At 49.5% G+C, this 12,940-nt stretch overlaps 1 protein-coding gene across 10 annotated transcripts in view; it reads left to right on the forward strand.

Moving 5' to 3' along the window:
• The first annotated feature begins 4,867 nt into the window (after positions 1-4,867).
• TNS1 (tensin 1) overlaps positions 4,868-12,940 on the forward strand; it is a 286,343-nt gene continuing 278,270 nt past the window's right edge. For 4 of the 10 annotated variants that reach the window (XM_033161327.1, XM_033161376.1, XM_033161366.1 and 1 more), the window contains exon 1: positions 4,869-5,307. In XM_033161327.1, coding sequence (XP_033017218.1) covers positions 5,212-5,307 — 96 coding nt within the window. In that variant the 5' untranslated portion in view covers positions 4,869-5,211. Of the gene's footprint in view, positions 5,308-12,940 lie in introns of all 10 variants that reach the window. The other 6 variants (XM_033161384.1, XM_033161385.1, XM_033161398.1 and 3 more) reach the window with 3 other exon arrangements.

A 12,940-nucleotide genomic window follows, 5' to 3' on the forward strand; every position in this document is an offset into this window, starting at 1 on the left:
CGGCCCAATCGCTTTCTCAATCCGGCCCACAGACGGTCTGGGAATCAGCATGTTTTTACATGAGTAGAATGTGTCCTTTTATTTAAAATGCATATCTGGGTTATTTGTGGGGCATAGGAATTCGTTCACCCCCCCCCCCAAAATATAGTCTGGCCCACCACATGGTGTGAGGGATGGTGGATCAGCCCATGATTTAAAAAGGTTGCTGACCCCTGGCATTGGATGGTCCAGGGAGCTCTTTGGGGCTATGCTTGTGTGGGGCTGACCTCCAGGTGCCCTGACCCCCAGATTGGCTGCAAAGGTAGGAACCTGGCCTGATTGGACTTTGGAGTTGTTGGCCTGCTGGAATGTGTGCTAGCAACTGCTGTGGGATTGTGCACTCCAGTGGGACTTGCCGCCAGGTACTCCATGGTTCAGGACAGGCAGGGACATACCTAGGGGTTGGGTAGGTTGGCTCCTGGCAAAGGCACAGGCCCAGAGGAGTGCAAAAATTGTGCCTCTACACCCTGGCCCAGAGCGGCTAGGAAAATAGTTTCAGGCAAGAAATGCACCCCATTCTCTGCTAGGTTGCTGGGACGTGATCATTCCCACTGAATGCTTTTACCCCTGCTCTTCCTCCAAATTGGCAAGAGCAGCCTTCGTATAGGGCTGGTGGGAGTTGGAGTCCAACATCTGGAAGACCACAGGTTCTACTGCTTTAAGGGGCTATGAGACTCACAGTAGTTTTTGCTGCAACAGATTAACACAACTACTCTTTTGGAAATGATTCTTATTTCAAAACAACTTGCAGGGACTAAGTGACATCACAATTGAACCAGCCAATCCTAGTCTTTCTTAACTGAGGTTGCCAGGATCTAGCAATTTTCAAACTGCAATCCTATCTTCACTTACCTAGGAATAAGCCCATTTGAACTCAATGGGGGTTAATTCTGAGTAGCCCTTATAGGATTGTGCTGTTAATTTCTTAGAGACAGACTGATCTTACTGTTCACATTTAGGCAGGTATCACAGAATGACCTAAGGCAATGGAGTACATAATGTCAGCAGAGTAGGTCTGCCAGGGCTCACATATGGGGAAAGCTATGAACTATTTAGTGAGAAGAAACAGTCCAGTAATTAGACTATTGTTTTCTTTGGCCAGGAAGAAACAGTAAACCAAGCAGGCCTTTGTACAACAAGGGACGTGACCAGACAGGAAATGGGCAATTTGCATGAGACAAGCTAGACCAGAGGGGAAAAAAAGACTACTGGGGAATGCAGATTTATATACAAACTCAGATGCAGCTTTTGGTGGTCATCCAACATGAAGATTCCTGAGACAAGAGAAAAACAGGAACAAAATTCCAAAATGCCATCTAATCTATGCCCACATTACCACTACACTTGAGCTAAAACAAAAATACAAGGCCATGGTGAATAAAACTAGTAGTCCATTCAACCAAGTTTGTTTGTTTTGAACCTAATAAACAGGTTCCTTGCATGCAGGTTTCCCATAGGCATGTGGTTGGCCATTGTGAGAACAGGATGCTGGACTAGATGGGTCACTGGTGTAACCCAGTAGACTCTTCTCAGACAAGTTGGCATTAACACTTGTTGACTCTCCTCTGGAACAGTCTAGTTAGCAAAGCTTGGTGGGTGCTATCTTTACCTGGTGTCCCTCCATTCTTCTGTGACTGGTAGGAGATTGGTGCTTCCAAGGACTGTACACCGGTGAATTCCCCCAGTTCTCTTTCCCTGCTAACCAGCAGAGTCTGTCAGTCCTGTGTTTTGCTGCAAGGTTAACTTGCAGCTGTGAACCAACAGTTCAACAGTTCAATGTTTTTGCCTGGCACCTAAAGGTGTAATGAAGGCACCAGGCGAACTTCCCTGGGGAGAGCATTCCACAGATGGGGAGCCACTGCAGAGAAGGCCCATTCTCATGTTGCCACCCTCCAGACCTCTCAAGGAGACACATGAAGAAGGGCCTCAGAAGATGATCTCAGGATCCAGGTAGGTTCATATGGAAAGAGGCGGTTCTTGAGGTATTGCGGTCCTGGTAGAGCATCTACTTTGCATGTACAGCATCCCAGGTTTGATACCTGGAATTTTTGAATAGGTTGGGAAAGACTCCTGCATAAAACTTTAGAGGGCCATTGCCAGACATTGCAGATGGACCAATTGTTTGAAACGATATAAGGAATGTTTCATCAGCCAACATTTTCACAGCATCTAACAGTAGTTTAGTTTTGAAGGATGACTGGGTGACTCTTAAAAGTAACTTGACTTTTGGGAATCCTGCTGACAGAAATTTAGTCTTGATAGGTTATATGGCTTCCAGCTGGAGGGCTGTTTGGAATGTGGGTTAGGATCAAGAGGCAAATCTACTGAATCTGGTAGTTTTGGTCTTGGCAAATACATTGGCAGAACACAAGTCCCCTTTTCTTGCTGAGGGGACACAGTTGGGACTTGGCCTACATTTAACAGAGGTTGTTGTTGTTGTTGTTTGTTTGTTGTTGTTTTACTTCTGAGCCTTTGGTCCAATCCATGCCATATTTTCCTATGTTGGCAGTGAAGATTCAAATTAGCATCTTCTGAAGGAACCTTGTCACGGGCTATAACTGACCTTGTCCATCATGGTGCAAAATAGCTTTTTTTTTTCTGGAACGGTACATCCTAACTGATGCATGTCCTATTCCTGCTGAGGTGCCCTGGTTTTTGTGCCAAACACCATCACAGCAAGTATTTGATGACATCAGGTCCTCTTAATTGAGTCTGTGCCCTGTGATGCTGCCAGGGCAGGACTTTGGGGCAGAAGTCCAGGGCCTCACTTGGCAGAAAGAGCAGGAGGGGCTCCCAAATGCAACAGGACTGACTTGCCACATTTTGATGTAAGTGAAGTAATACACAGTAATACACAAAAAGGGGACCCATGTATGATCACTGAATCCAACCACAGTCACTCATCACTACCGAGTCTGTGCCTTTCTTCTGTAGTCTTGTGTCTCTTTTCCCCAGCTCTTTCCCCTCACCATCTATTTCTTGTCAGCATGGCTTTTCTGCTGCCCAGACGTGTCTTATAACCAACCGAGATTAGCAGGGACCTCCTTTTTGGGATGCTTCTAAACTGGGAGAAGTGAGCCAGTTGGATTCAGATAAGCTTCCAGCCAGCAGCAAATCAACATGTGCCCAAAAGCCGGCATTGTTCCTCATCCTTGGTTAGAGCGCGAGTGCATGAGGAATGCTGGGCTGAAAGCTTATACAGCCCGTTTGGTGGTTCATTGAAAATTCAGATACATTATTGGTTCAGAATGAGGCGGCGTGGTTCTTGAAAAAAGAACTGGATGTAGCCAATAGGGAGCAGGCTGCATCTGTGCCTGCATTAGCAACAAGTTGCTTGAAATCTCCTTGTGATGACCAGTGTTTAACCTGCAACATCCTTGTGTAGTTTGAGGCTTTAAGCCATTTTCAGATATCCAATGTGGATTTGACTTGTGCTGCCCAGTGTGTGCTGCTGACACTCAACTTTTGTGGATCCCTTTCCCTGCCCATCTGGGTGGGACCAAGGAGATGGAAGGAACAATGTTGGGTGTAGAGTCCCTGCATTCCTGTTCTGCTATACCCTTCTATAGCACTGTTGTCACAGAGCATGCTTTGTGTTGATGCAGCCTGATTTGATGTACCCTGGTTGTATGTGTGCATTTGCACACTGCCTTGAGCCTGCTGCCTTGTTCTTGGGTAAGTGTGCAGCTTTAGCAAGGCAGCCACTCTTATTGGCCCTCTCCTCCAAATTTCTCAAATGAGATGTCCCACATTTTACTTTATTTTTTTAAAGCCTCACACCACTGACTTTGCAGAATTCCACCTGCTCCTGCATCCTTGCCTCTTCACGCACATGCCTACAACTCTGATGGTCCTCAAAGCCGGGACTCGACGGGTTGAACTTACAAGCCATTCCCCCTCCCTTTCCCAGCGCCCCTCAACGACGCTGCTCAGACATGAAGGCTAAACGCGTGCATCTATGTGTATGCACAGATCCCATTTACTTCTAATTGATACAGGATCATGAGTGCCGTTTACGCAGCTCTTCAGAGTGATGTGTTGCTAACTGGTTAATTAAGCATGGCAAATCTAGACACTGGATTGTGGCAACGAACTGGGGAGGTCAGGAGAAGGAAATCACGTACCCATCGAAGAGGGGCACATTACTAAGGGGGCGTGGGTGTCGATCAGCCATCGATGGAGATGGTTTGATGCGCGGCGGGGGACGGGGGGAGAGAGAGAAGAGAGGGAATACGCTGCGCTTTAAGCATCCACGAGCAGAACATTTGGGGATGGGAGCGAGACCCAGGGCTGGTGTCCCCCCACCCTTAAAAAACCCTCCGTCGTTGAGGCTCCCACGGCGAAGGGGGAGGCGCCGATTATCGATTAAGGGAGCAAGAAGTGAAGGCTGAGCGACTTGCAGGATCGATTAGGGTTAACGCCGCGAGGAGGGGGGGGACCGTCCGCCAGCCTCTCTCCCTCCACGCAGGCCAGGCCAGGGCAGCGCTGTCCTTCGCGGTCCGCTTGGGCGTGAGGGCAGGTTCGGGTCGCGGCTGCGGCACGTGCGTCTCTCCCCTCCCCCGCTGCCACCCCCCAGCAGCGCGCCACCCGGACTCGGAGCGCTCCCCGGCGGCTTGGAGGGAGCTCATCGAGGCAGCGCCGCGTCGCCCTGCGCCCCTACGCGCACTGCGGGGCTGGAGAGTCCGCGCTACCGTTTGCCGCTGCCGGAGAGGCGCGCGAGCTGGCGGGCGCGGGGGGGGGGCGGGAGGTGAGAAGGAGGAGGGAAAGGAGGAGGAGGGGGGCGGTGTCGCCGCCGCCGCCGCCAGCGCCCAGCAGGTCGGGAAGCCGCGTGCGGCGGGTCAGTGCTGCGAGGGGAATCCATCCGGCCGGCATCGCCGCCCCGCAGGGTCCTCACCTCTCTTTTTGCCTCCCGCCGCCGGCGCCGCGGCGCGCAGGGCTCTGCAGAGGCTGCGATCGACGAAGCAAGGGGGAAGCGACGCGCCTGCACCAACCCCGGCTGTCGCCCGCCTGCCCGCGTCCCTCTCTCCCCTCTCCATTTCCCTCCGGCTGGGAAGGACACCCCCCTCATTCCCCATCCAGCTCCTCGGTCGCCTCCGGGTGGGGGCTGGAGTGTGAACGGGGATTCCCACTTCGGTGCGAAGCGGGATCCCTCGCCCGGCAGCAGCAGCAACGATGACGCGCCTGAGCTGGTGCTTCGCTTCCCTGATCCGCTGGGGAAAATACTTCTTCTCGTGCTTCCTGCCCCTGCGATTCTGCCTGCATCGGGAGGTAAGCGGGGCTGCAGTGGCGGGGGGTGGGGGTGGGTGGGGGGAAGAGATGGCGGCGCCACCTCGAAAAAGCTGCGTAGTGTGAGGGAGTTCTGAGTTAACTGGAGAGAAGAGCCCCCCACCCCACCCGCAGCAGCGCGATCATGAAGGCACATCGGATCCCCCCTCCCCAATCGAGTTTTCCCCGGTCCTTTCCCCGCGCGCGCTGCATAAAACTGGCTCGCGCCTCGATTGTTCAGTTCACCGCCCCCCCTCCCAATTCCTCTGCACAGTCTTAGTCGTCCGCCCACCAGGCGTGCTTGCCTCGGGGCCACCAAGTCCCCTGCAACCGCTGCCCGAGCGTGCTCTGTCCAACTCTCCCTTGGATGCATGCACACGCACACAACCGTGACATGTTCGCTGGCTCGCAGACTGCAGAAGCGCCCCTCGTGCTCATCAGCTGCTGAGAGCGGGACATACAGTCGCTGTAACATGGAGCACTGCTGCACACACACGTCTCAAGCCACTTAAGGCATATATACCCTTTAGCACAAACACGCACTCTCTACCATGCACTTGGATCTCTGCACACCCACCAGCTCACCCACATAATGCACCTCACTTTGGCGCCTGACAAATTCACACAGGTTCCTACAGCAGAAAGGGGGGGGGGGGAAGGCAACTTGCTCTTGAATTCAGCGATTCCACTGCCCAGAAGGAGCCAGGTGCAAAGCGCGCACAGTCTAAGCGCTGCTCATAGGTGGGGGGGGGGGGCTATTGACCAATCTCCTCCTGCTTGATTTGCACATTGGTTATACATTCAGAGGGATGCTTCTGCCGGCTGCTCCTAGCTAGGGCCTCTCTCACCCTATCCACACACCTCGCTTATCCTATTGCCTGATTGCTTCTGTGACTCTTTCTTTCCTGGCTCCCTTTGGGAATGTCACCAGCAGGGGACCAGGAGAGATGATGCTGTCGGGAGCTGCCATCAGTTTGCTGCTGCTGCATTGTTGGGAAGGTTCTAAACAAAAGGGCTGCTGCTGCTGGTGAAACAGTGAAAGCTACCCAGATAGGTATAACAGGTGGGGGGAGGCAGGCAGGATTGCAAAGCAGGTTCCAGGTGGCTGTTGTCCAGTATCAAACTGCACACTAAAGACCACACTCAAATCAAATGTAGGCATATATAGGGCTCTGCAGTAATCCTGCTTCGGATCTGCCCTGCCAAGTGTCCTGTGTCCTCCCTGAGCCAGCAGGGGGTGACACATCACAGCAACATACCACTTGTTACTTGGGTATCCCAGAGACAGGTGCTGGTTTCTGCATCTGTAAGAAGCCAGGCTTTTCTTCTTTCTTCGTAATATCTCACCATATACCTTGAAGGAGAGCATGGTGACCGTGGTAAAAGTAAAGGGTCTGTCTCTCTGGAGAACAGCCAGTGATGGAATGTCAGAAGTGTGTCTGTCCTGGGGGAAATGACGGGTAAGGTCTTCACATCCATCTCAGCAGGAGGATGAACTGAAAGAGTGCAGAGGGGCGGGTGGGGGGGAGAGAATTCCTTTGGAATGCCTCCCCCTTCCTCAAGCTCTGTGGAATGCAATAATAAAGTAAAATAAGATGCTGACCAAGTTCTTCTAAACTATTTTTTCTCCTGGCCTCTGTTCTTTCCTTGTCCCCCTCCCTTGATTTTTAAAATGCTCTTCCCGGTTTCTCAGTCATGTCATCACCAGGGCAATTGGAAAGCAGCATGGGTGACCAGCAGCACCTTTTAGGACCCTCCAGCTCACAGGTTCCTCGTGGAGCAGATTTGCAACCCACTCTGCTGTCTTTGATCTGAGGGGGAAGGGAGTCGGTGCCCTGGGATCTTCTGAAGGGGAAGAGTTTCTGGTGAAGTTTGGGAGTGCATTTGGATGAGCCTTAAGGATGTTTTGGGCCCTGAACATCCTCTGCTTTTGAAGCGGAATTGGCTTGCCTTTGCAGCCATCTGAAGCATGTTCTGTGTGTTTCCCCAAATGACTGCAATTCCTGGTATTGAGGCTAGAGGAAGATACCTTCCCAGCACTGGTGACCCCTATGTCTCTCCTGCACCCCAATGTTTCAATGCTCCCATGCTGAGTGTGCAGGGGTCAGGAAGGATTAGGGATATTCTTGTGGGTGGGGGAGGAAGCTTTGCCAAGACTGTAGATGTGAAACACAACAGGGGAACATGGCATCATGAATCTGTTACTAGGGCTGTTCATACTCTGCAGTAAACTAAAATAAGATGAAAGTTCTGCACCAGTGAAACCCATATTCTGGCCTGTGAAGATCTGAATTTTGTGAATTGAATAAATTGAGCAGATGTGCATGTATTTGCTTATTTTGCATAATTTTTGCTCATAAAAAGGAAAAAAAAACACGCACAAAGCCTTCACCTCCAACGACTTAAAATCCTGCTTAGTCCTCTCTCAGGATGTGCAGATATCTTGCTAGCTCCTGCTCACGGTTAAGAGACCAAGAGAAAGCTGTGTGGTTATGTGTTCCTCCCCAGCAGGTCCCCCCCAAAACCAAATTGCATTCTTTTGTCATAACCACAGTTACAGAATATGTCAGTTCTCCCCACTCCCATGGTAACCAGGGTTAAGGCCACTATGGTTCCCTTTTAAACAAGTTTGTTAATCAGATTCAGACCCTGGTTTCAAGTTCTCATTAAGAAGAGAGACAGGTTCACCTTAACCAGGGTTAATGTTGGTGATGACCAGTACCTTAACCAAGGCTAAAGCAGGAGAGAAGAGTTTGCTGTGTGGACTAAGCATGCAGTCAACCTCAGCTGAAGTATCAGTAGCCAGTCATGTGGGAACCATAGTTGCAGCAGCACTGGCTCTCAGCTTCCTGACATTTTGCCAGGCATTGGCAATGCACTTTCAAGCCTATCATTGCAGTCCTAAGGCCCAGAAACTTTCTTTGTAATGAAACCCGAGTTTCTTAAGAGACAAAATTTTATGTGGAATACCGGATTCCTTACTTACAATGCAGTGCAGTTGTAGAATCACACAATACACAAAACCATGCTTGTAAAAGGCCATTGACTGCAATAAACATGCAGGCGTTTCTCATTTATTCTGAGGGATCACAGTATATTTCTTACAGCTGTCACATTAGTTGCTGAAGAATAACACTTTCCCAACTACCAAGACAACAGTATTTTGTTTCTTAGCTAATGTTCCTGTTGTATTGATGAATGCTGTGCAGGGAAAATGGTTGAATGAGTGTCATAAATACCTATTGGCTAGTGCCCATGCCATCTCTGATGATGTACCATATAACTTTTAATCTCTCCAACTTGTGGTATTTTAAAATTTTTAAATGAGCCAGGGGTAAGCTATCCTTCCTGCATCATAGCTATCATCTGTGTATTCTAGGGATCAGCAGTTATAGCACCCAATGCAATCAAAACCCTCAACTGGGAGTAAACCCCATGGACTTCAACAGGAGAAAGTAGATGTTAGGATGGTGCCATAAGATGCTGGGAGAAGGGAAAGAGCACATGGGACCCACAATTAGAGTGAGCAGTGTAGGTTGGAGTGGGAAAGGGGGGGGTGGAGAGTTTAATCTTCATGCTGGTATAAGCAGCCATACCTGCCCACCGGTGGAAACAGGATACTGGTCTGAATGGCCTGTAACGAGCTCTAAAAGCTCAGGTTATCCAGCGCAAATTGAGGAGCACCATCAGAGCTGGAGATGGGAGGAACTAGGAGGGCAGAATGCTAAAGAGAGAGCACCCCCCTTTTCAATCCCAGTTGTTCCGGGAGACCCAGTAGTAGCTGCAGTTTCCTTCACAGAGCAGTGCTGTGTGGAAGGAGTCCCCAGCAGCAGCAGCAGCAGCAGGAAGAGGAGAAGGAGGCAACGGGCTTTTCTTCTTCCCTTTGCCCTTGCAGGGTCCTTTAGCAAAGTGGCTTGTTCCGACTGAGTGAAGCTGTTGCCTTGCACCACGGGCACTTTGCAGCCCAGCTTCCCTGCGCTGCCTCTTTTGTCATGATGATTAGCTCTCCCCTCTCTGCTTGCTTAGCAGGGAGTTTAGGGGCCAAGTTGTATTGCTGCTGCTGCTGCTGCTGAGAAGCTTCTGCCATCTTCACCACCACGCTGCAGTGGCTTTCCTGGGCTTCTGCTGCAGCCAAAGCAATGCCTCCGGAGATGGGGGGTGGATTGGGGAGGGGCAAGAGAGAGAAGGCAGCTGTTGTCTTTGGTGCAAGAAGTGCTTTGAGCAAATTGCTTAGCTGTAGGGTGTATATAGCAAAGGCCAAATTGGTTCCAGTGCAGTGGGACCACACAGGCTTGCTAGCAGACAGCAGTGAGGGGCCAGGGCATTTAGCTCATGCCTTCTCTCTCCACCCCAGAGCCCTTTGTGCTTGCTGTGCTTCTGAGGCCCTGAAGGGGGTGCTGTTCTGTTAAGTGACACTTGTGTTGCAGGGGGCCCAGGAGTTGTTTTCATCCCATTATTCTGGGGCAAGGGTGGGGAACCTGTGACCTTCCAGATACTGCTGAATTGCAACCCCCATCAGCCCTGACCATTGGCCATGCTGGCCAGGGCTGGTTGTTGTCTAATGATAGCTGGCAGGCACCAGGTTTCCCCTCCCATACCTCTGGGGGCAACAGTGAATGTCCATTAAATTCTTGGTGGCGGACTGCAGGTCTCTGATGCCTCAGGCTCCCCCTGGCTTAACTCGAGGGATTTGGCTTGCATAATTGATTTCTTTTATCATTTGTTGACAGCATTTATAACCTGCTCTTCATTGAATTTTTTTTCAATCCCGGAGTGGAAAAACGAAGTAATAAAAATAAACAGAGAAAAAACAATACTATTCGCAGATTACAAAATCATATAAACAGGTCAGATAAAGAACAGATTTGCCATTCTGCCATGAGGTAGATGTGAAAAAACTATGACAAAAATTGTAAGCATTCCAGTTTAACCAAATACCTAGGTAAAAAACAAACACAAGACATTCAAACAGATTAAACAACCATTGGTTTTAGCAATAACCCCCACCCTATTTTTCACTTATGAGAGCCCACTCACTCCCCCTCTGTCTCTCGCACAAAGAGGGCCCCTCTCTGTGTAAACAGACTCACTCAGTGGCTTTTGAGCAACTTAACATCTTTCACCCGCCTCCAGCTCTCCATCCCATCCAAGCTCTCACCCTGAGTGACACAGAAGCATCAGATTCCTTAGAGCAGGCCTGAGCCAAAACTGGGAGCAAGGGAGGCAATTTCGGCTGCTTGTATCTGCAGGGCAGGGGCCACCAGAGGAAGCTGCGCTGAATGTTTTTCCAGTGTGAAGCTTCAGCAGACCCCTGGGAGCTTCTGTGTTAATAAAGCCTGGATGTTGAACACATGGGCGAAGGAAGAGAGGAGGGGCAGTTGTGATGTGAATGAGCATTGTGGCCAGTCTTGGACTTGCTTTCACATGGCTGAAGGTGGCTACAAATGTGAATGAAGTAAGAACCGATTTAAGAACCAACTTGTGTGTAGAAAGCAGCTTCAGTGTGAGATTTGGAATGGAAAAGTAACAAGGTAGGAGCGGGTGCTTAATCCTTTCCCCTTCCACTACATCTTCCTCTCGAGTCACTTTCCCCCTGTGGTGTTCCAGAGACACCACTGTAAGAGTATTGCAGACCTGGAAAGCTGCTGGCTGTAGTTGTGGTAGAAAAAACAGTAGTCAGTTCAAAATTGCCTGCTTCTGAAGTTATTGTTTCCTAGAAGAAGAAGCTAGCTAGGTTTTCATTCATTCATTCATTCATTCATTCATTCATTCATATCCCACTCTTTAGGCAATAAGGGCAGCTCACAAAACAAAGAAACAGTAGTTAGACAGTGCAATTGTGGGTAACATATAGTCCATCCTTTTGCGTTCTATGTCTGTATGGGGAGAAAAGCCTACAGGCCACAGTCCTGCATCCAAAAATGTATAACACAATCCTTTTTAAAATGGAAAAGAAGCATTTGGAGGGGGGAAGCTATACTGTGGTGGGTGCTTAACCCTGTCATCACCCGTGGTTTCTCTGCCTGAATGCCTTCCCATCTCAGAGGCATGCCTTGGCTGTGGGCAGGGTTGGGTGTCCTTATATTTGGAACCAGGGTGGATGAGTGAGAGGGACAGATTTTGGGAAGAGGATGATATGGAGAGAAGTTGTGGGTGGGGAAAGCATTAAGCACCCTGTCACTTCTCTACTTCAGATCCCGCTTCTGAAGCTACTGTTTGTGATGCTGCACAACAGGGCACACAGTGGGCATTTTTTTCTGCCCCAGTGGTGCATGGGATTGCAGGCTTAGCTGACTCCCTCAGTTTCACAGGTATGCACTGGCTGTGAGCACAGGTCTTGATGCTGCTGTTGCTTTAATGTTTATGTGTACTGCATTCACATGCGCTGGGAAGTGCATTTATTACTCACAGCTTCCCAGGCTGCAAATAACTGGCGCAGAAATTGACTAAATGAATGTGTAGGGGAAATCCAGAGTGTAGGACGATAAGGAGATGGAACTTGACCTACAAATCCCTTTCCTTGTTTCACTAACCCCAGTGACCTTTTGCCTTGTAGCAAAAAGAAAGAGAAGAAAAATAGGTCACATATTTTAATATATGCTTTCATTTGGATTGTATTTCAAAGGTTGCTTCCGGATGACCTGTTTATTGAGCATTCAGCCTGATTTGTTTGCAGGCTAGATGATGCTGGCTATTTAATTAGCATTCGTCCTGACATCATTGTGGGGAGGTTAAATGATGTGGCATCAAAGCAAGCCTTGACCCACGGTTTCCAGTGCATTTTCCCATCACTCTCCTTATTACAAAAAGTCTGATTTGGGAGGGTGGGATTTGTTGTGCAGGAGTGCCAAGTAAACTGAGATTATGCATCCTGAATTTGCTGGTATTTGATTGAATCCCACCCCAAAATAGCAACAAGTCTGCAAGGATGCCACGTGTGTGTCAAAGAGTGAAAACTTAAGGTATTTCAGATGAAGAGTGCATTTAAAAGTTTATTGTGATCTGTACAGATGTGATGTGAGCCCACCCTTTACAAGCTTATCTTAATGGCAGTAACTCGCTTAAAGTCAAAGCTCTTTCTGTCACTTTTGATCAGTCTTCCCCAACCTGGTGCACTCCAGTTGTTATTGAGATTCCAGCTCCCGTCAGCCCCAGGCAGCATGGCTGACAATCAGGGATGCTGGGACCTGTAGCCCAACAACACCCAGAGGGTGTGGTCTGTTGTGGAAGGTATCTTAGATGATCTCACCAGAATAAAAGCCGTTTGGCTGCAGATGTTGCCCTCAATTTAGGGTATCTGTTGCTCAAAATGTTTTGGGATAAGTTCCACTGTCCTGATTTTCATGCACAGAAGTGCTCCTGCAACTCACTCTTTGCAGCAAAGCAAGCAATGTGGATATTTATACCAAGATGCAGCCATCACGCCAGCCCCTCTGAGACAGGAGTGGTGATGATGGTGGAGTACCCTTGACTGTGCCAGTCTGTGCCATTTCCTCCTCCCTCCTTTCTCCGTTTGACTGTTCATATTCCCTTTGTGATTTCACATAACTCAGGAGGAATTGGGTTTTGCTACATCAGCAACGTCCCTGGTGAAACGAGCGCATCCCGGCATCAGCATGTCCTCCGCTGACCAGAG

This window comes from Lacerta agilis, chromosome 1 (genome assembly GCF_009819535.1).
Source record: "Lacerta agilis isolate rLacAgi1 chromosome 1, rLacAgi1.pri, whole genome shotgun sequence".
Lineage (NCBI taxonomy): Eukaryota > Metazoa > Chordata > Lepidosauria > Squamata > Lacertidae > Lacerta > Lacerta agilis.